Source organism: Pungitius pungitius, chromosome 6 (genome assembly GCF_949316345.1).
Source record: "Pungitius pungitius chromosome 6, fPunPun2.1, whole genome shotgun sequence".
Lineage (NCBI taxonomy): Eukaryota > Metazoa > Chordata > Actinopteri > Perciformes > Gasterosteidae > Pungitius > Pungitius pungitius.
The window spans coordinates 3,695,280-3,718,112 of NC_084905.1; the positions used below are offsets into that span (position 1 = coordinate 3,695,280).

The following is a 22,833-nucleotide window of genomic DNA, read 5'->3' on the forward strand; positions in this document are numbered from 1 at the left end:
GTCCACGTTCTAGTCGGCTTAACAGCCGTGACGCCGAGGATGGACCCTTTCTGCTCGGCTCTGTGCGCACCAGCCTCCCGGCGCCCCCCGATTCCACGCTGTGTTTTCACAGTGTCACGGCCCCCCGGGCTGCAGGGGAGGGGACGACCAGTTTGCCACAGCGCCAGATCCTCTGGCTCCGTCTCACCCGCCCTAATGCAAACATCCTCCACCTTCTTTTCTTTAAATCGTATTTGTTTCATTCACAGGAGGCCCTCACAGTGTTTAAAGAAGCAATACAGAAAATGCCAAGACAATTTGCACCACAGAGCCTCTACAACATGATGGGTAAGAGCAGCTTTTTTCACTATTTACAAGCATGAAAGCTGTTGTTTTTCAGGCTAAAGGAATATATAACACATTGGAATTGAGTGTGAAAGGCAATTTGCCGCTATACTTCAATCATTTATTGTGCTCAGCCGCTTAAACAAACAACGTTTTTATTTCCTTCTGGACAGATAGTGTTTTAACTGAACAAAAACTAACTGCGTTTCACTCTTGCAGACTTGAATGCACTTAGACCCACTGTGAAGCAGAGGTACCCCAGATGAGAATCTGAAGGAAACTTTATTGCAAAGCCAAATTAGAACCGTTGTTGTTTATTATCCTAGATTTCTTTGTCCATTGTCGATTTAAATGTTCTCAAGGAATCAAACACGTGTCATAGCGCTAGTGCTGTGAAGCCCGAGGTTCGCGTTCTCAGTTGTAAATCTGAAAGCGGGGGCTTTAGCGTAAGCTCTTGCTTTATTAGATATGAAGATGAAAACTAGGTTAAGCTGCCTGTGGCTTGCTGCAGCCCAGTGTTTAGTTTAAGCCTCTGCAAAAAGTTTTTTTAAAAAGTGCAACAAAAAAAGAAAAGTAGGTTGTCAAAAGAAATCAGACATCAAGCAGACAACCATCTACATCAGTGGAATCATTCTTCAAGTCATCCAACGCGATTAAATGCTGCTAAACAGCGTCTCGAGACAGTAGTCAGATTTGTGATATCATGTTAATTTGCTTTTCACTACGAGAACAAGCCGGCTTGTTATGTTACAGCTGTGGAACAGCTGCTCTCGGGCTCATTAAATCTGCTCTCTCCTTGCTTTTTTTAACTCTCTGTCACTCACACACATGCAGCTGCCTACACACACACACACACACACACACACACTTGAAACCTGGGACGTCTTTAATCCAGACTCGGTACTGCGCTGGTTTTGCTGTTACGTTGGCGAAATGCAATTTGACAAAGCTTCTGGGACGATGTCAAAATGTCGATGAGCGCTCCGGTCGGCGCCCGTGATGCCCGGCGCCGATTTCTGCAGCGCGGCGTTGTTTCTCTCAGTGAACCGATTTGCCCGTTTGGCCCACCTGCTTTTGTGCAGTTCTTGTTTGCTGCTCTCACGCTGTTCTGCGGGACGCCAAGCAGCAGAAGCTTTCATCGGAGCGGGCTGCTGCTCTCTCTCTCTCTCTCTCTCTCTGGTGGGCTGAGGAATGTTGCTGCTTTCCAGCTCCTCCGGTGTCCCCCTCTAATTGCACGTTGATGTTTGCGCTGATCTCATACAGACGCCTGTATGACAACAGTTGGTACTGTTGGAATATAGGAAGCTTAAAACGTTGCGATGTAGATCTTCTAATCCATTCCTTCCCTTTATTTGATGTTGGTTTCAAGGACATTAGAAATAATGTAGCTACAATTTTATGGATTTCCAGCACCTTAATCTGAAACGTAAAGCTTCACTGGTAGATATCATGTTGGAAATATATTTCCATGTATTGCTTTTCATCTCAGGAGGGGTGGGGGGGGGGTTTAAAGGTATCATTTATTACACATCAGTGTTGCTCATTTGCAGGAAAAGGGGAATGTGTGTATTAAAATAATGAAAAAGGTCCCTGAGTTGGGATTAAGCGTGAGACACCTGTTGCTTATCACAGTTTCCTATCAGTTAAGAGATTAGACGTAATCCTCTCAGAATTAAAGTGCCGGTCCACTACTCCAAACAACGTGTCCACAGGTTCTTGGGTCATTGCAACAACTGGGACACATTCAGTTTCTTTCCCTAAACATGTTACGGTGTGGATTCTAACTGTGTTGCGTTCCGTTACCAGCCGCTGTTGTCAAATTCCTGCACTAATACGTGTGTTATTGGATGGCTACGAGAGACACGCTATTGTTTTTTCAGGTGCAGGCACAGGGTCAGACGGGCCGATGGGGGAGGTATCACATGATGCCTGACAGATCAGCCAGTGAGAGTGAGACAGACCCAGTTAGCCTCCAACAATTTGTGAACCACACCCCGAAAACCATGTTGAGCTCAGTTTAAAAAATAAAAGCCTCCAATGACCGTCTGTTTCGGGAGGAATTCACTACTCGCTGGGTATTAAAAAGGACTTTTGTGAAAGGACGGGAAGCGTGTACATTTATTTTTCTACAAACTCTCTTCGCTTAATGTCAAGCACTTTACTAGTAAACATATAATTTGATGAAAATACAAAGATGGGGTTTGAGGCCGCATGCCTTGTGGGTTGAGCTCAGTGCTGCGTTGCCCACATGGGGACAACCAGGATGTCTCGACCTTCCTGAAAGTTGACCCCCTGGCTCTGCTGTCACAGGAGAGGCCTACATTAGACTGAACAAGCTGACCGAGGCCGAACACTGGTACAGGGAGTCCCTGCGAGCCAAGCCGGACCACATTCCTGCACATCTCACCTATGGAAAACTGCTGGCTCTGACGGTGAGATTTCAAATTTCCTCCTTCCTCGTTTTTTTTTTTTTTGCAGAACCAGTTGTCCTTCTCCGCCCGTGCTCTCTCCCTCTTTCACCTCCCCTGGCCTTTCATCTGTCCTCTTCACTGTTCGTAATGACCTCCTCAAGTCCCTACAGTTAATCAATAATGTGTGTGTGTGTGTGTGGGGGCGGGGGGGTTGGAAGACAGTGAGCATGAGAGGGAAGGTGTCGCGTTGTGGTTCTCCAGATGCTCCTGTCTCTGATGGAAACGGGACTTCTTGATTAAAAACCCTGTCCCAGCAGCTTGCTTTTTGGACCTTGTGAATTGTTGCAAGGCTTTTAATAAAAGTAGCTTGAGGCGACCGCAGAACAGATAGCGGGCATTTTGCAATGGTGTAATGCGTGATCAAGATCTGAAAAGGACCAAGGAAAGAAATTGGCGTCTTCCGGGTCAGAGACAATAACCTCTCAGGATGCGTTTCAATAACCAAAGAAAAGGTTTAGGGGGGGTTGGTCATGTGGTCGGGTCGCACGGCCATCAGTTAGAGATTGATGCCAGATAAGCGCATTTGGAGTAGGAAGAGAAATAAACAAATTAGAAGAAGAGTTGCCTTCTCTTCAGCCCGTACCCTTCTCTGACACTGGGCCCGGATGAGAAGAGTCCTTTTCATTTCCCTTGTGGCAACAGAGCCTTTTTCAGCTTATTGTCATTCATAGTCTTAGTCCGAGCTTTGTGTTTTCAGCACTGATCGATGTGGAAGACTCACTTAATCGAACTGTGAAAACCAAGATGTTTCTTCCATGTTATTTCTTCATGTTTTTGTATCAGAGCGAGGAATAGTGTGACGGTTCATCCATGTTTTCTTTTTCTGCCAAAAGGTAATACGCCTCTCATATCTGTGCCCCGCTAGCGCCAAGGCAACAACAAAAAGAACGGTATATCTCATTTATTGTGTAGAGAAAACAAGTAAAAGTGACACTGTTGTATTGCAGTCGTTTTTGCGATCTCTCTGCAAAGATTAAACGTATCCCGTCCTTCAATACTTGTGTCGATTCTCCCTCATGTGTATCATATTGTGGCTCAATAATTTCCTTACACAGCGTATCCTTTTGTGGAGATGTCTTAACAAAGTCTTTCAAATAGAATTTAGCTCCTGCGCCGCACTGGATTGATTTCCCCATCTGCAGGCGGGCTAATGGTCAGCTCGAAGAACCGTTGAGCCGACACCACGAGCCGCTTGCTAAGCTGTCGGGAGCCGCTCCCTGTGTACAAACGCTATCCAATACCGAAAAGTACCCCAAACCAGACGCCTGGACTCGATGAAGTGGAACCGGTGGGGGGGAAGGGGGCGCATTGGGCCGTTAACAAGAGACTCATTTGGTTTGAGGAAGCGCCATCGATTTTGGAGGAAAAATGGAGAATCCGTGTGGATCTGTGACGGCGGTGAATGGTGCGCAGCCCCCTTGCTTCTGTCAGTTGAAACGATCCCAAAGGGAGCTTAGTTCTTTCTCTGCACAAGTTTAGAGCTCCGTGCTTTCTACAAAGTTTCGTATTCTCCTCCTGCTGTGGCCGCGACCTCTGTGCCGTAAAGCCAGCAGCGTTTAAGTGTGATCAAATCCAGCGCAGGAAGTCCACTTGCCCTACTGCCCCCTTCGCCTTCCACCCCCCCTCCCTCTGCTCTGATTGTGGCACCACAGTGACTGATGAAGAAACTTTAGATACTGTCAGGGGGGGGTTTGAGGTTCAGATCCATGTGGGGGGGAGACTTCGGGGTTGGGCTTTGGAAGCCGGGTTCGGCGAAGGGTGAGAGGAGGAGGAGGAAGAGGAGGAGGAGGAAGAGGAGGAGGAGGGCCCGGGCTGAGCTGGTCGCTGAGGCCAAGAGTGACAAGTTGCTGTGATTTGTGGACGGGGTGGAATAGGGGAGGGGAGGGTGAGTTAATAACCCCGATCGGTATCGTGTACCCACCCCCACCCCCGCGCGCTTTGCTGACCCCTCCACACCTCCACCTCCACCTCCACCTCCACCGCGATGCATGTGATGGGGCCTCTGCACACACCGCAGGTCAGAGATGGACGCGGCCGCCCCGATGCCTGAGATATTGGTTTCAGTCGTCTTCTTCTTGTCATTTCCTCGGCTAATACGATGCAGGCTTCAGTCATAATCACCCCGGAGTCGACAGAGCCACGGCCGCCACGTCTGCAATTCATCTGCTATCATCAGGAGGTTTGAGGGGCAAGGCACCAATCTCCTCAGCACGTGTGTTACAGAAAGGGAGGACATTGCGTCCAGGCAAAGAGCAGACTATGAGAGGAGGATATATGTAATGGGAAGTGTGGTTTGAGGTGGGGATGGCATTTTGTGATTAACTTTCCATATTATTTTTGTGTTTTTCACTCACCTCCCCATGTTAGTGGCCTCAATGGGCTTTCAATTTCGAAAAAAAGGGGGAGGTCCTGTGAAGATATCTCTCCCTGTCTTACACAATTGTTCATACCTTAAAATAGAGCAGTTTACATTTGAGGTCCTTACTGTAATTTATCTTACCCTGAGCACCCATTAATATACTCAGACGTGTCATAGTAGTAGAACTCCTCAACCCACTTACAACTACTCAACTCATCTCAATGTGGGAAAGCTTCATTCTGGGGTTTAATAAACAGACGAAGGCCTATGTTATTATTAAACCAGCTGGCCCTCCAACATCGACATTCCTACATCTGTGAATATGAGTGTGAAAATACACAGAGAGGATGCTGTTCAGGCTGGAGCTGTGATCTCCACTTGGACACCATCGAGCCTATTAAACATGTACTTAGCACCGTAGCATCAAGGGAAAACCCACCCATATATTTAGATTAGAAAAGGATGTGTTTATTCAATCTGAACCAGGCTCTAAAAAGTTAGACACTTGACTATGTGCATCCTTGCTTCGCTGCAGCACTCATTGGGTTCAAGCTGCTTCTTCCTATCGGACTAAACTGAAGCCATTCACTTCACACTGAGTTCATATATTATTATTATTTATCCTCATGCGAAACCTTTATTTTTTTTAATCCTCCTCCATCATTTCTGACCAACCTCGAGCCCCAGTAGACTCGACACAGCTCCAACTTGTTGTATTCATGTCAGGGCTTGTCGCGACACCGCTGGCTGCCTTGTTGATGCTGAAACATCGGCCTTGAACAGAAGAGCGCGCATTGTTAATTGTTGATCAGACGGCATCTGGTGCCGGGGGTCGTGTCAACGCCCCAGCTGCTCGGTCGCGTTTGAGCTCTGATTGGTTCGGTGTCACGGTCTAGAGGACCTGAGGGAGTGATGCTTGTCCTCATCCTGCTACGCTCACTCTCCCATCATAGATTATATTATCCACCTCAAAATGTGGAGAAAAAAAACTAGTGTGTGTGTGTGTGTGTGTGCCATCCACCTTGTGTGACCCTGAGATACAGGGTAGATACACAGTTTGGTCGCCCTTACCTCTCCCCTCGCTCCATTTCCCTCTGTTCAGGCCACACGGCCTGCGTGTGGTTATGCTCTCTAAGTGTTATTTGCACAGATAAAAGTGTGTAATGAACGAGCTGCCGTGCACAGCCCGCCGGTGCTTTGACACTTGAGCCCACGTGTGCCTCGTGTCCATCTACTGAGATTTAACCGTGGCAGTGGGTCTGGGTAAACAATAATCTATTCGGCTGTTGAGTGGAGCGCGGGTTTTAATAACGAGTATTTTTGGGGAGCAGTTGAAACCACATTGACGCCGTTCAATCCGTTTCTCTTCAGGGGCAGAAAACGGAAGCGGAGAGGTACTTCCTGAAGGCCATTCGACTTGACCCCGCTAAAGGCAACTGCTACATGCATTACGGTGAGTCCTTATTGTTATTTGTCATATCCCCCCTTTTTATTTTTACATCCTCAAATATATTTTTGTCAATTTGCCACACACACACACACACACACACACACAGGATGGAGTCGAGCACAAACTTGGGCGACCCCTTTGCCATCTCTTCCCCTTATCAGCCCCCGTGTCAGTGTGCACGTGGTCACCACAGGATCCCAGCGGGGGGGGGGGGGAGGAACCACTTCCTCGCATTGTTCTCTGTGACTCGATGAAAGTGGAGAACGTGACAGTTTCAGCATCCCTTGTCTTACCCTTGTTCCGCATGACTTGAATAGTGAGATTGATTTCAAACAAGCCGACAAGTCCCCCGTTTAAACCGCGCCGTCGGCCTGAAACAGGACGTGATGATGAACTGAAGTGTCGGCTCGCTGTCACTGCACCAGCGTGCATGTGACATTTGTAAAGTGATCAGGTGAATGATGGATTTCATTTTGTCGGAGCTGTTGCCCACGAGGTGTAAAAACTCAATTTCGGTGGCAAAGTGCGTGATAGAAGTGAATGAACCTCCCCATTATGCAAACAGATTTATTTATGGCTACACAGGCTTTTACAGTACATTATTCTGATCAGGATGGTCTGCAACTGGTTCCAATATCACGCTGTTAAAGATCACAGAATCAAATTATTTACACACAGCTTTGTAAAATATAAAAAATGCAACGCTGCAGGGGTCGTCTTTCCTTTATTACTTATAGATCCGCTTCAATATGTCAGAAACCCTCCATAACTGCAAAAGTGTTGGCAACCTGGAGCTATTTCCCCCTCTGAAGTCTCACTTTGCATCCGTCTCTCAACTCAGGCCTGAACTCACGGCTTCAGTTTCAGCCGCAGTTATTGAGGCAAAAAAATGCGGTAGTTCAAGCGTCCTGTTCGAGTAGCGGGGCCAAACAAAGTCAACATGTTATTATTTCCTCTCCAAAACTTGCCCTTACCAAGCAGTCCGACCAGTCCTCGCCCAAGGGCCAAAGGCAACCACCGGGCCCGCAGCCTGCACCTCCCCGTGTGCGTCTCTGTGGGGATCCCTCAGCGATCTAACAGTAGCGCTGCTCTCTCTCTCTCTCTCTCCCCTCCCCCTCCCCCCCCAGGTCAGTTTTTGTTGGAACAGTCGCGGCTGCTGGAAGCTGCGGAGATGGCGGAGAAAGCGGCTCGCCTCGACAGCGGGGAGTTCGATGTGGTCTTCAGCGCGGCCCACATGCTCAGGTGAGTGCATCGTTGTGTTTTGGGCCCGAGTCGTCCATTCTTCATCCGCGAGATGACTTAGGAAGGAGGCTGTGTGTGTGAGAGAGGGAGGTCTGCTTGTCTGCGCGGCTCATCCAAGGGCTTACGCTGCTCCTCCGCCACTGTGCCACTTTACTTGGCCGTGCTTCATAAGCCTCTCTCCTCGCCGCCCTGCCAGCCGGAGAGAGCTTCTGGTTTGTCTCTCCGCCTGCTGTGCAGCTGGGTGGCTCCGTGTGCCCGCTCTCACTCCGTCTCACTCCTCCTCTTCCTGCCCGTCGGGGGGGGGGGGGGGGCACGGGTCAGCTGATGGACCTCGGCGTCGGCGCTTGAGTAGCCCGCAAGCTGTGAGCACAAGGCGTGAGCCGGAGATGTGTGAATGCAGCGATGGGCCAACTCACAGGCTGACGCCCCACTGACTGAACAGAGCATGCGAAAGGCGGAGCCTCTGTGGAGATTTCCTTCTCCTCCTTAAGGAATATTTAATATAATATACATTTAGGGATTCATGCACATTCTCTTTCTTGCAGAGCATTTGGTGGGAAAGCTGATACGGTTGTCGTGAACGACTGGTTGGCTCAGCTATCTTAAAGTGTCAGTGCTATTTCTACATGTAGAGTCTAGTGAAGAAATAAATCCCCGCTCCGCGCTGAATTTATCGGAGGAAGCTCACTCCTCCTGCCGAGAAGCCACGCCGGCTGTGCCCGCATGTACCGGGTCTGAGAAATTCAAACAAATAAAAGCTTAATTGCCCTGTTAACTCATTGTAAAACACCTCATTGAAATAGCTCTGAAACCAATTAAAACTCCCCAAAATATTAGCCTGTTTTTCTACCATTCTAACAATCAGCAGCACTGAAATAAGACGCACACGCGCCTCTCCCGCCTTCTGTGCTTGCAAATCACAGCCAATTTAATCGACATGAATGATGGATTGTTTGAGTATTGATTGATTTTCTCATTCCATTGATATATCTGCTTGGCAGCAGCAGCTGCTGTAAAACCTCACTGTCATATTTACACTTCTCGATCTTTTTTTTGTGCGGATTAAAACACAAGAGAGGTAACTAATTAGTGAGCTTTGAAGGCGCTGATAGGTGCTTTTTTTTTTTGTACATTTGGACCGCACAGAGGCAGCAGTCGGCCTGCTAAACTCCCGTAGCTTCGTAGCTGTGACGCTGATTTATCAATCCTGTAATTTTTGCCCAGACTCTCTTTACCTCGTCCTACCGTTTCTTGAACCCATGTCAACTCTTACTCTGCTGCTTAATGCATGGCTCCTCCCACAGCCACAGCTTTCTGCTTAGAGAGCCTCTACCCTCAAGGCCCCCGGACCCCTGGCAGCTAAAAAGAGCTTCAGGCAAACGTCAAGCATCCGCTGTCCGCTTGGCGTCGGGGGGGGGGGGGGGGTCTCACTCCTCCACCGCTCATGCACCTTTATGTGGCGGTCTTGGGGCGCAGACATGGAAAGGGCCTCTGTCGGCATGGATATAAACGGGGGGGGGGGGGGGGGGAGAGATTGAGAGGAGAGGAAGAAGCTCTCGGACCTAGAAATGTCTTTCATTGCCGTGTTACTGAGAAATGATTAGCGTTGAGTTGCTGATTTGAAAGATGGTCAAAAGTTGTTGTCTTTGCGGATTTTGTAAAACTCCCCCCCCCCCCGTTCCCCCTGTGCTCGTGCAGCCGTGTTCTGTCCCTTCCTTTGGTTCTGAAGCCGAGCAGTGGTTTACATACTTGGCCTCCCCAGTCTGCCCTCTCACAACCACAGTCAGACGGCCCTCGGAGGTCTTTTCATTGTGTGGCAGCTCTCCAGTTCTCCTCTGATCATGTGATAATGATATTATACAATAAGATTGTTTTCCTTTTTCTTTTTTCAAAAAGGTTGTGACTTCTAAATATTATACTGCCAAACAAACATATGATTGTGGTTAGGCGTAAAACACACATTTAAGATCTCAGGACAATTGAGTAACCCGAGTCGGTGTCTGGGCCTCCTTTTGGAACGTAAAATGCTTTCTTTTCTTTTTTTTTTTTTTTACCCCGGCTGGAAAAATGTAGAGCGAGAGTGGAGTGACGTTTTCCAAGATCAATGTTACACAAGAGAAATTGTGTTTTTGGTCATGTCAGCATCAAAAAGGATGTCAGTGTCATTTGCCTCCACTTTGCACTCAGACAATATCAATAACAAGGTCTCAGAAACTGTTTCAATGGTTTCCCGCTTAAAGGAAAAGCGCTGCTTGGGTAGCAATTGGTTCTAAATAGAACTTTCTAGGTTCACCACTTGACTCACAGCTCTTAGTAAACCTAAAAAAAGAATTATTTCTGTCAATATATTTCTTTTAAATAAGAAAATATGTTGTATCTTACCGCAGAAAACATCCCTTGTCTACTCATTTATCATTGAAACAATTCAGAACCCATTTGACGGGGACTCTAAAACCAAACATAAATACTGTGTATTTACTCTGGCCACTGATCTGGTAATCCAAAAATAAAAGCCTTGCCTTTTATCTGGAACCATATGCATGATGATCCCTTAATAGACCTCGACAGCTTAATGAAGCCGTGGTTCCGGCGGCCTCGCTGTCCTTTGATCGCGCCGACTTTAAGGGCTCCCCTGCCAGCCGCCGCTGCCTCTGTCCTTGACTCTGTCGACGTTAAATTGTCCGCCACGAGACAATTGTTCCCATCAGCGCAAAGCGTGCAGCTGTGCAGCGTGCAGCGGTGATTTCTGAGCTATCAGAGCCTGAATCACAGGAGCCACAGGTTTGCGTATTAACAAAATAAGCCTGTTAAAGTAGGCAGAGCAGGTGAGTCTGAAAGAAGGCAAAAAGCATCACGTGAGGCCCCCTGCAGGTTTATGTCCTCAGACGCAGAGCGTGTCCGGTTCCAGGGACTCACGCCGATACGCCATCTGCCCCCCCCCGGAGCTCCTGTTTGACGCGGCGTGCTTCGGTGCGTCTGCGCCGTCCGCCCTGCTGTCCAGGTTGTGGTGAGAGTAGGATTAAATGGCTTTGTGTTTCAGTGGCCAGCCAGCACGTCGAACACTCTTCCCCCCCCCACACAACGTTACTGTCAATCTTCCCAATCAGAACTGGGTTGTTGATGAGTTCCAATCAGCCCGACGTCCCCGCATCAAGGTTGAATTATAGCGCAGAGTGAAAGATGCTATCAAAGTAGAACGCCCCCCCCTTATCCCTCATGCTCTTCCCTCCTGTTGTTTTCTCAGTGACCCCTGAGTGCCTTTAAAACACGCGGGTTCCGAGGCCTCAACTCGAAGCCAGGAGCAATAAAGATGAGTAACGATTGCCTCTCTCTCTCTCTCTCTCTCTCTCTCTCTCTCTCTTTTTTTTTTCCTGTTTGCAGACAAGCCAGCCTAAACGAGGCGGCCGAGAAGTACTACGGACAAGCAGCGAGCCTGAGACCCAATGTGAGTAAAACCACGACTACCTAATCATCCCCCGTCACCGTTTGAAAACCCCGCCCGACGGAGGCTGCGCGATCGCGGCCCCGGGTGGCGATATTCCAATATGGCTGCTGCCCCGGCGCGCTGGTTCACAGCGGCCTTCATTGCCAGCGAGTCACAAAATAAATGGGAGGGTTCGTTTTTTTTTTTTTTTTCCCCAGAGTTTGTGCAGCATCCATCACCAGCTTCAAAGGGCAAGTAGATTGAAAAGAATAATGACAACAACACTCAAGTCGGGGGGGGCTCTTGACGTGTTGAAGATGAATGGGGTCCAGTCTGTGAGGGCTTGTTTGGGTCGATGGGCCCCATCGGCAGCAAAATATGTTTGCCATGTGGTCCGCCTGTTTGTCCCTGCGTGGTGATTTGAATAAATCCGTTCAGGATTGATGATCTAAATGTTTCTGGACAATGTCACACAGAAAATAATGTTTAGTTGCGCAAGCTCACGAACACCAGAGCAACAAATGCAAACAAAACATTGAGTATAACAGGGGGATCCAATAAAGGTTTTTCACTGGAACCATGAAAATGAGCCGCTATCTCACCTCCGTGGTTGTCCGTGTCATTGTGTGGTATTTTTTAAATGTAATTGGACCCAAAATATGTTTTCAAACATGAATGATGTAGGACAACCATGATTGTTTCCACAGATGATCTTTTACCAAGTGGCACAAAGCGCACGTTTTTCCCTGAATGTCACAGCCGGTCAAAACTTTGGCGTTCCACGTTTGGAAATCTCAAAGGATGTCTTCTTTAAAGTGGTGTATTGCCTTGACAAAAGCATGGCGTTATTGTGAGGAAACAGCGTCGGCCACAAGCATTTGCTGAGTCATTTTGTGTTCCTGGTGGTTCCTGGGACAGATCCGTGTGGTAATACGAACGCACAAAAGACGGCCACATCCACACAGAGGCACTTCTTTTCCCCTACTTGGTCACTTTTGCTAAGCCTTTACTCATTTGTATATGTGCGTATAGCCCAATTTAGCATTCTTCTTCTTTCCCATAATGCTCCGTTCTCTGTGATGTGACCTACGCCGTGTACCCTGTCCATCAGGATTTGTCCTGTCTTACTTTGCTGCAGCTTGATGCTTCACACCTCAAAAACACTTTATATATATATATATATATATATATATATATGTGTGTGTGTGTCTATTAAGCTCACAATTTGCTTCCATTCAAAGGATTTACTCCCTCGGTCCGACAGTTCCTTCCACCCAGCTGATTTCAATCTTTAGTTATTATGTACAGGTCATTCTCCCATCGTACCTCACTTTTTACTCTCGCAACCTTCATAGCACGTGTTTCTTTATGGTCCGGGTCTCAAAATGCGCCACATCTGGCCATCTGCCTCTGCTGCTACATGCCAGTTAAGGGGAAGGTAGGCAGGCAGAGAGGTTGCAGAGCAGCAGGAAATGAGGAAAAAAAGCTTTTGAAAGCTTTTGACAAGGGAACGTTTTGCAGAGGGTTGCAAGTGTTGCAAGGGTGACAAAGAATGCAGGAGTAAGGTTATAAATCACAGAAGTCTTCGTTATATAAAGTGTGGGGGGGGAGGGGGGGGGGGCTGGGTGAGGAATGACGGGAGCCTTCTGGGGAGAATGTGGAAGGAAACTTAACTCAGGAATGGTGAAAGTAGAGAGAGTAGAGAGATCTTTTGAGCTGCGCTGAGAGGAAAACCAGGAGTCACTTAACTTTCCATGCCGGCATCTCGAGGCCCATTTCAGAATTGTGGGCACACGTGCTCACCAGCCTCGGGTCCGTTCATACTTCTCTTGAAACCAACCTTATCATATTAACAGCTTGCTCACCCTTGCCCCCCCCCCCCCCCCCCCCCCCCCCCCCGATCTCCAAGGTATACTCTCAATCTTTTGCATCGATTAGTTGGGTCCATGATGATCGCGGCGCAGCGGGGGGGCAGTAAACCAGTCGGGCCGACATGACGAAACAACGGGAAGTGATGCCGACTCCTTGCTCTCTGGAGAAAATGTGAAATGACCGGCTCTAACGCCTTCGGTCCGTTCTGTCCTGTCGACGGACCGAGGGAGGCAAACCCCTGGTAAAGCCATCTTCTAACCAACCCTCGATTGAAAGCAAACGCTCGGCTGCAGCGCACCCCCCCCCCCCCCCCCCCCCCCACGACGCTCTGTTCAATTGAGATGGGAAGCACCCGAACGTCCCGCTTTTAATCAACCTGTAATTACGCATTTGGCTGGCTGAGATAACACAGACCTGCCGGCGTGACAGATTTAGTTGATGCTCATCAGCTGAAATTAGGGTCGAGTATAGCGCAGCGTTAAAGAGGCTTTGGAGGATTTCATGTGAATCCTGACAGAATAAAGTCCTTTAACTCCTCTGCCTTCTTTTTTTTTCTCCCAAAAGGGTCCCCATACTAACGGGATAACAATCCAACTTGTGTTATTCATTGTGTTATTAGTATATTATGATCAATAACAAGTTCACAACAATGTCCCTAAACAGAAACCAAATCCCTGACTGAGATAATTGATACAGCTTCCACCTTCTAGCATACAGTATTGGTTAACTGTCACTTCCATATATGTGCATAGGTAAGTAATATAAGAATAAACAGTTATATGTCTTGACAAGCGTATTCTGAGTTGTAAAAAAAAAACCGAACTTGCAAATCGATCCCCCAGCGGTATTTTGGGGTTTGACCTTCATATTGTGGGTCAACCAGAAGGTAATTTATTGCACAAACAGCCCTAAAATGACCTGGACCATGAAAGTCAGGAACTCTGGCCGCTACCGTGAACAATAACTGAAACACAAGGGGGATTAATGGGGTTGTACTATATGCAGCAAATGTTGTTGGTATCAAGTAACTTCATGCATTCTTCATTCATTAGAAAAACACTGATCTGCCCTGGAACGACTTCTGATTATTTAATCGGCCGTGAGACAGAAGCGAAGGCTGCCGGTAGAGCCGTCCAGATGCCGTCCCGTGTGACATTGATGTCTGGGGCCGCAAGTCGTGAAAAAATACTCAAACTCTGCAATGAAAGCACTATTTTTGCTGAGGCGGTTTTATTTGAGCATTCCTTGTTTCCTGGGAATGACAATCAACGAAATTACAACGGTCTCCAGAAGTAAAACAGTAGCGGTTTCTGCAGGATTAGACATCTTTTCCACATTTACAACGAAACTAAAATGGAGGTCAGACGTGGCGCCTCCCTCGGCCCGGGTACTTCACGGTCCTGCCGTGATTGCGCCCGGGACACTTTTCCTGTACTTATGTCCTCGTGACTCACCCGCGAGTCGCACCGCCCCTTGGTGCAATTTGGTGTATATTCATCGGGACCTACTTCAAAGGGCTGCTTGATCTCTCTGACATCTGTGGCCCCAGAAGAGACACGGCAACGCGCGGGGCGCCATGGTTACCAGACTCCAAACACGCCACCGCAGCGCGTGTGATCCGTGCGGGTCTGCTGCACAGCACTCCAATATGATCAAATGTTCCTCTGCAGGGGCTGCTTTTTAATTCAAAACCAAAACATTGACTGCATACAATATGGACATTTTGATTGTGTTTAAAACTTTTCTGAAATATCATTTTTTGCATGTCTCTAGTCCGTTGGCCAGATTAGAAGTAAGTGGATGTCGCTCCGACATATAAAACATTTCTGATTGAATTAAATTCTCTGTTCAATTATGTATACAAAGCCTGAAATGTAAAACTTTATTTACATTATAAAACGCTGGTAGATGAAATCCAGCGCCCTGATTGGTCGAGTCACGGGGGGTGCATTATGCAGGGATAATGTACGGTTGCTGTTCACATTGACCCCAGCGCACTCAAAGTGACACATTTTGCTCGACCGTTAGTTGACATTTGACATTTTAGCTCGGTGGCGATCGCCAGAAAAAAAACAGAAATCCCACAAATGATCGTTTTGAGGCATTGGGAGCTTTTTTTCTTCCTCTAGACTGGTAAAATGTGATAGAAAACGTTTGGTGGCTACAAATATTTTGGGCCGAAAGGCAGCTATTTACTTAGCATTTATAATTTCTCTGGTAACCGTGTTATAAAAGCAATAAGGTACTTGAAGCAGTACGTTATCTTCATTAATGTGACAGTTCGAGGGCAACAACACCCTCCAACTGTTACATTATTGGACGCTAAAGTACAGCCTCTCGTACCTTTATTGCTAAAATGATTCCTCTTTTTTTCCAATCATGGCCTATGGTGTAAAATGTGAAACTTAAAATGCGTACCCTTTTCATACCGGAAAGGCTATGAGTCCATGTTTGTTCGTCTCAAACAGAAAACCCTGTGTTTATTTGCAAAAAAAGCCTTAAACGACCCCGAGCTGCTGCTGCTGCTGCTTCTGAAACCGATCTCGTCCTGGAATGACCAACGATGCGTTTTTGCTTTCAGTATCCTGCCGCCTTGATGAACCTCGGGGCGATCCTCCACCTCAACGGGAAGCTGCAAGAAGCCGAAGCCAACTACCTTCGAGCACTTCACCTGAAGCCGGATGACACCATCACCCAGTCGAACCTGCGTAAGCTGTGGAACATCATGGAGAAACAAGGCCTGAGGACCATGAGCCCCTGAGCTCACCCTGTCACACCTACATGAAGTATTGCCCACCTGCCACCTGTGAGCCACACCTAGCAGGAAGGACGGGGCTGCTGCACGCGCCTCTCTCTCTCTCTCTCTCTCTCTCTCTCTCTCTCTCTCTCTCTCGGTGGCCATTGAAGATGGACGAGGCTCGGGGTGGATGTGCAAGACCATCACAAGCGCTGCTCACAGTCTGGAAGGGCGCTGCGTGGTATTTGGACTCTAAAGAACCTTCTTCAGATCATTGCTCTCAGAGGAACCACATTTTTTTTTTTTTTTTTAGAACTAGAGCACTAGGACTTGAAGACTGTACAGTGGGTTCATTCTTTGGGATGAATTAGTTGTTTTTTTCCCAAATGAAGAATCTTATCTCAAAGGTTTTTACATTTTCCCCTGAGCAGAGTGAAATAAGATTTGAAATCTGCACTAGATTTGCCATCATAATTAAATAAGCATGTTTGTTTAATCTCAATTTTCATCTTGGTAATGGAAAAAAAAAGTCAAAAGTCAAAGTCAAAATGAAGATTTGGATTTAACACCCAGCGTCACCAAAATAGGTTTAAATCACTAAAATCTCTGACCAATTACCACCAAATCACTATAATCGTTTTTCTCATGAGATTCCTCACACCTCCTCATGAGGATATGAAAAAGACCGCCATCACTTCAAACCATTTACAGCAGATGTCCGAATGTTTGCTGAAAACTTGAAAAAGGGATTTTTTATCCGGTAGCCATTAGAGAACAATATTAGCCTCTAAAAGCTCCACCAAGGCCACAATTTGCCAAAAGCAAATATGTTTCGGCAAGAGAACTGTGACTCTGTTCACCTTGGAATGCCTGACAATAAAAAGGTGTGAATCTTTTGCAGCGAACAGGTGGCCATTTTTACCGTTTCAAGTCACCATGGTAACACAACAGGCAACAGTAAAAAGGCTGTGAATGGAAACGAGGCCCGGGGGCCGGTCCAGTAGTTTGCTTCAAGTCTCTCCGCAGGCCTGAACGTCTAACAAACAAGTGTGAGGAGCTGAAACTGATCACAGACTGTTTCTAATCCAATGCAAAAGCGGTGCCGACCCTTTCCATCACGGAGCAATGCGCTTAGCATGACTAAGGGAAATGTTTAGCTGCATATGTTGTTATTGGAATAGAACTAATTGCATTGCGTTTGTATAGATGAATCCTAATATATACCTACATTGTCTATAGTATACAGAAACTCTTGCAGCATTAAAGCTGCCAAACTTAAAGTGGAATCTCAGATAAGTTTTGTCCGTTACATGAAGTATTTCCCATATTGTCAAAACTCCCTCTTGAAGTCTTGTTTGTTTGTTTGTTGTCAGCATACACTAAGTGAAACAGCACCTTGCGTGATGAACATATGAGTATGTACAGAATTTGTCATGGGCCACAAACCTGCTGGTTTCTTGTGCGTTCTTGATCTAAACCTTGTAAATTATTGCTCTCTGCGTTACCGTAGCAACAGAACCGGCTGGACCTGTGTTTTTAAATGTCAAAACGAAGGAAGTTAGCGGACGTGGTCATAGGTTTCACATGCAGTTGAGTTGCTCATCGTTGGTAAAGAGCCCAGAGTGAATACGAGAGAGACGTTGCGTATGTCTGTCACGTGTTGCAGGCACACTGATGGTCGCTAGTGAAAAGTCCAGTAAGATCATCACGGTTCACACTCGCCTCACAGTCACCTCACACGGCGCTCTGTCGAAGAGCTCGCCGAGTTCTCCCGTGTTCATCGGCTGTTTATGGACAAACGCTGATCACCGTTATTGCTTGAGTGTAAAGATGTAAAAAGAGAAGAGGTGTTTCACTCTGTGTGTCTGCTCAGGGATCTCAAGCGGTGGGTTATTGCAGAAACTTGTTCACAGAGCGTTTACTAAATTAAAGATTTATTTTTGGAAGTTGTCGTATTTGTATAAATTATCGAGATTTGTAGCCTTTTTCTCCATTTTGTAATATAAAAAAATGAACAATGTGCCAGGAAATATTTTTTTCTTCACAAGGTTGCTTCTTTTTCCACAATAAATTGATTTGTGTTTTCCTTTTGCTTTGGGTCCTGTGCAGCCTTTTCTTGTAGTCGATTTAAGCTACGCCACTGATGAATTTGTAGATGTCATGTGGACTTGTATCATTCCCTGCCACACAGACCCCCCCCCACCCGTCCCCTTCCCATTCTGCAGCAACATGTACAGTACTGACTCGGATTTCCTTCGTATCCCTGTGGGACAGCAGACTTAATGGGGCGGCCTCGCATGCTGTGGGACAGGTTTTACAGGGCATTTAATGTCCCCCCCCTTCCAAATTTGCTAAAACGTGTCATAAAATCAACTCAAATGAATCACCTCCCACGTCTTTGATCTTTTAACAACAACAGCGACGACCCCCTAAATCATCCCATGCGGAGAGGCTCGCGCTGTGTCTACATGTGGCTGCCTTGTTTGGATTACAACTGCCCCCCCCCCCCCCCCCCCCCACAATTCAAACTTCCCCTTCCCCTGCAGAACCAAGCAGCAGGCGGGCCGCTGATGTTTCTCACGTGGGTCCACGAGCAGGGGTCCGCTCTCCCAATGAGAAGCAGGGCGAGGGCTCTCCACGAGGGCTTCACCACAGGTAAAGAACGGGCTCAGCTCACTCACATCGTAAGCCTGTCTGTTATCTGAGAGGCCACAGAGGTTCAATTTCCTTCTGCACATGTTGTGCTACTATGATATTGAACTAAAGCCAGTACACACATGTTAGCTTTCCTAAAATGAACTCGGCAGAATCAGCTAATGACTTTATTTAGATTCCAATGCCAGAGGCCTAAACAAGTCCTCATTTGCCTTTAAACCTCTGTACAGTTTGTTTGTGAGTGTTCATGAAATAGTATTATTTATTTATTTTATTATTTATTCACATACAGTTTATATTTCTATCTGAAAGCTCAAATTGGCGTTAATGATGATTCGTTCCCATTGACACTATCATTACGTGCAACAAAGTGCCTCAAATACAATTTGATGTGCGGTGACATTATCATACCCAAAGTACGCATCTAAGTCTGTATTATTTAATTGCAAATAATAATTTTCTTTTGTAGTTGGGTAAAAGGTTGACGTAATTAATACTCCTCTCATTCAACTTGGTTTCCTATTCTAACATCAAAAATATTCACACTTCTCAACAGTAACATTTGCTGAAACCTTTGAACTTTCTACTTTTATTTTGCTGTGATCTGACAAACCTGCCGTCTGTTACCAAGCAGAACGTGTTGGTGTATGTGCTGATGAGCCTCAGCCTGCTTCTGTCGAGTGGACGGCTGTGCGTGATGCTGGGAAGCCTCCCCCTCTGGACCCAATATGCACTGTTATTACTGGATAGAAGAAGCATTACGATGAAACTGCTTCATGGTTATTGAAGTGTTTTGATGTCCGGAGAGGAAATTGTCTTTTTTTGGCGTTTTGTTCCAATGCAAAATCTGCTACTAGCCCACTGTTACATAAGAGCATTCTTTAAAATACAAAGTGTTGCTGTTGTTGAATCTTGCTTTTGTTTTTCTCAGACTTCTCAGCACATAGATACATAAGACTTTTTGGACTTATGGTATAAACAGAAACACATTCTGCTCATATTGGGTCAGCCTGTCATACAACTATCAAATTAAGATGGAATGGGAAGTCAGTTATTCGTGAGTAATGCTTTTATAAATGTACTTGGAATATGTCCAGAATGACCTCAAAACCCACTGGGTAATTCAGCAAATGAGTTTAATGTGACTTAAAAGCACGGCAATAATTGGAGCTCACATTTTGGACTGGACTGAGCTACTGTGCCTCCCATTACATCCCCACTGTGAAATGTGGTTACACAGGAAATTAGCATTCTCCTCACATACTTTTTTTTTTGGGGGGGGGGGGGGGATTTGATTTGTTTATACATTGTGCAGATATAATAATAGCCTTTAAGAATACTGATAACGCCTTCTCATGAATAACGTTAAGTTTCTTAAAAATGACCCTGTCCTTTGCTTTTAGAGTGACTTGTACGTGTACCAGTACCCAACCAGAATTGTTATATAATTATATATAACATATCATTTAAATGTGTGTGTGTGCCTGTCTAGAGGGAGATAGACAGAGAGAAAGAAAGCGCTTTGGCACACCACAGGAAATGAACATATTGGGTGGTTTGCTGTCTTTCGTGCCATAAATCTTCCCTTAAACGCTACAGCATTCTCTATTTTGGGTTTTTAGCCTTCAATCCAACTCACTGACAAGAGTACATTGTGTATTATATGTTTGGTTTTGAAAAGATGGAAACTGAAGCTGCTGATGCATGTGATTCACAGAACTCAAATTAGGAGTTGCAGTGCCAACGCTTTCCCAAATGTCAGCGCTGACATGCAGGAATCCTCTGTAACCCGTTATTGGCTCTGACTACCGCTTGGTGAAGGACTCCTCTGTTTTGTATTTCCCTGTTTGGACTTAAATCCCGCGTCAACCACCTCGGCCACGTGTGCTTGTGCAGGTGTACGATGTTAGCATGGAGAGAAGAAAAAAAAAAGAGTCTGAGACACAACCCAGATCCCCATCTCCCCCCAACATGGCCACCCCAGAGGATTTACTGAGCGCTATTAACAGCCAAACTCTTGAGACCTTCTCGACATACAGTTTTGTGTTTTTTTTGGCGGTTGGGACCTATTCAATCTCAGGAAATGGCTCCGTTTTTTATTACTTTTTTTTTTACAACAGAAAGTACTTTGTCTTCCTCCTGCCTTGGATAGGGAGTACGGCAGTGGTAGAATTACGTACATGCGAGATTGTGCTTATGCTGTATGTGTGTGTGTGTGTGGGGGGGGGGGGGGTGCAGGTGCGGCATGTGCGTATTGTTGGAATTGATTAGTTACAGAGACACAGAGAGTGGATGTGAAGATCCAGCAGCAATATTGTCAAAACAACAGGCTCCCATCCAGACAGACTGGATTCTCATTTAGACCACCACATGGCCAACATGCACGCTGTAGGGTGAAGGATTCGATGGGACACTATTTATAGAGAGCTTCTAATGCAATCCAGTTCCTGCTCAGAAACTCTTTTGAGCAATACTTTCTGCAGCCGGAACATCGATGCCTTGCAATGTAAGGTTTGAGAAGAAGTATTCCCTTTGACCCACAGAGAGAGGATTCCATCTGATTTGAACACACAGAATACCAAGCTGTGTGAGCAGAGATGTGTGTGAACGGATCGGATAATTTAAAGAACGACTTGGTTTAATCAGGTCACTTAACACTTTGTGTTTATGTAGTTTTGACGGTAGATTTAATCATTCATCAAGTGTTGGACCATGTTTGATGGTATGTACCTTATTGTCATTCCTTTAAAGAACCTCTATTTACAATAATTACTGTCTGGAATTGGATTACAATTCACAGATTCAATTTGACTTAATTCCACTTTCCACCATTGCTTTTCTGGTTGCATAATTTACTTCATGGTAAAGAAAGAACAGCTGTAACATCTCTACATTTTATCCTCTATGGACTAACTTTAGCTGAGTAGGAAGCTGCAGGTGCTGCAGTAGTTCTTGACTCTTTTCCATCTTTAAAGTACCCTCTGTATGTCGTATTTCTCACCTGTAGCTCATAGTTCATGAGCACAGAGCCTACTCTGCTGCAGAACATTTCATGTATTTCAAGTAGCCAGTCGTGCAAATGTGTAAATGTCAGCATAACAGCATGTACAGCTCAAACTTGGTAGCATTCAGTCTGGCTGGTGAGAAATAGGCCGTATCGTGAGGGCTCTGTAATCCTCTTCATCAAGGACAGTCTCCACTGGACGTGAGCTTACTGCAGCTCTCTCACAGATAGACGTATTTTAAGAGTATGCATCTCAGTTTCTCATCCTTCACTCATGATTTAGATCATTATCTTGCTAAAGGGGATCTCGCGCCAGTTTTTTTTTTTTGTCAGATTGCCATCAGTCAGCGCTTTCTCCGGGACCCCCCCCCCCCCCCACCCACCCACCCACCACCCTGCAGCAGAGTTGTCCGGCTTGTTATTTATCCATAGTGCTACAGGAATGGCTGATTAAGATCCTCAGAGACCCATTAGACCTGGCAACCTGTCCCACTCAGCCACTGCCACCATCCATCATGCAAAATCTAGTACAGGAACACCGTGCTCAGCTCCACCTTTACTCCACCCTCGTGTCAAAAACCAGTAAAAAGTCTGCTGCTAACAACTCACGACACTTCATTTAAAAAAAACAAACAGAAATGAGACACCGATGGGTGAGCGTAGATGGAGCCACGGGTCTCGTATCAGTTGGGTTTGGTTAGGTTTGACACCCGCACCCCCCACCCCCACCTCGTCCCCATTTGGTCCCGCTCCACATCGCGTCTCCCTGTCCAGGTAGCCGGGTAGCCGGGTCTGGGACAGAGAGCCTGCGGCTGTGTGTTATTCGACCCTCGCCTCGGGCGAAGGAGGTCATTTGCAAATAGGCTTCAGGACGCTCAGGCACCAGGTTTCGAGCCTGGAGGCCCCCCCCCCAACAGGTCCCATGCAAATTCCACTGGAAAGTCTCTCAAAGCTGCGGTTTGGAGCTCCAGAAGAATCCCGGGACTGCTCGCACTGATGAAAGCAGTGTGTGTTTCGCTTCGTTTTGATAGTTTCGCAAAAGTGGAATTACAGATTACGCTGTTGACACTAATCCGACCTTTGGCAAGAAAAGATTGTTAATGTATCCGAGGCAATGAAATGAATTCACCTATGCTATTCATTGTTTTAAATGCTGCATTCCGTAGTCTTTTCATCCATTTGTTTTTACCATCAACATTTTTCTCTTGGACTCAGCTCACAAGACATACTCCTGATAATACCATTGGCCCCTCTGAGGTATGAGCGTGCACCATCCATTTAATGCAAAAACATCT

The 22,833-nt window shown here is 46.4% G+C and overlaps 1 protein-coding gene across 1 annotated transcript in view; it reads left to right on the forward strand.

Moving 5' to 3' along the window:
- The window catches only part of tmtc2b (transmembrane O-mannosyltransferase targeting cadherins 2b), a 64,374-nt gene extending 46,398 nt beyond the window's left edge, over nt 1–17,976 (forward strand). Inside the window, exons 7-12 of the mRNA XM_037451398.2 lie at nt 249–327; nt 2,635–2,756; nt 6,526–6,607; nt 7,732–7,846; nt 11,228–11,291; nt 15,724–17,976. Coding sequence (XP_037307295.2) covers nt 249–327; nt 2,635–2,756; nt 6,526–6,607; nt 7,732–7,846; nt 11,228–11,291; nt 15,724–15,903 — 642 coding nt within the window. The 3' untranslated portion in view covers nt 15,904–17,976. The remainder of the gene's footprint in view (nt 1–248; nt 328–2,634; nt 2,757–6,525; nt 6,608–7,731; nt 7,847–11,227; nt 11,292–15,723) is intronic.
- The last annotated feature ends 4,857 nt before the right edge of the window (nt 17,977–22,833 follow it).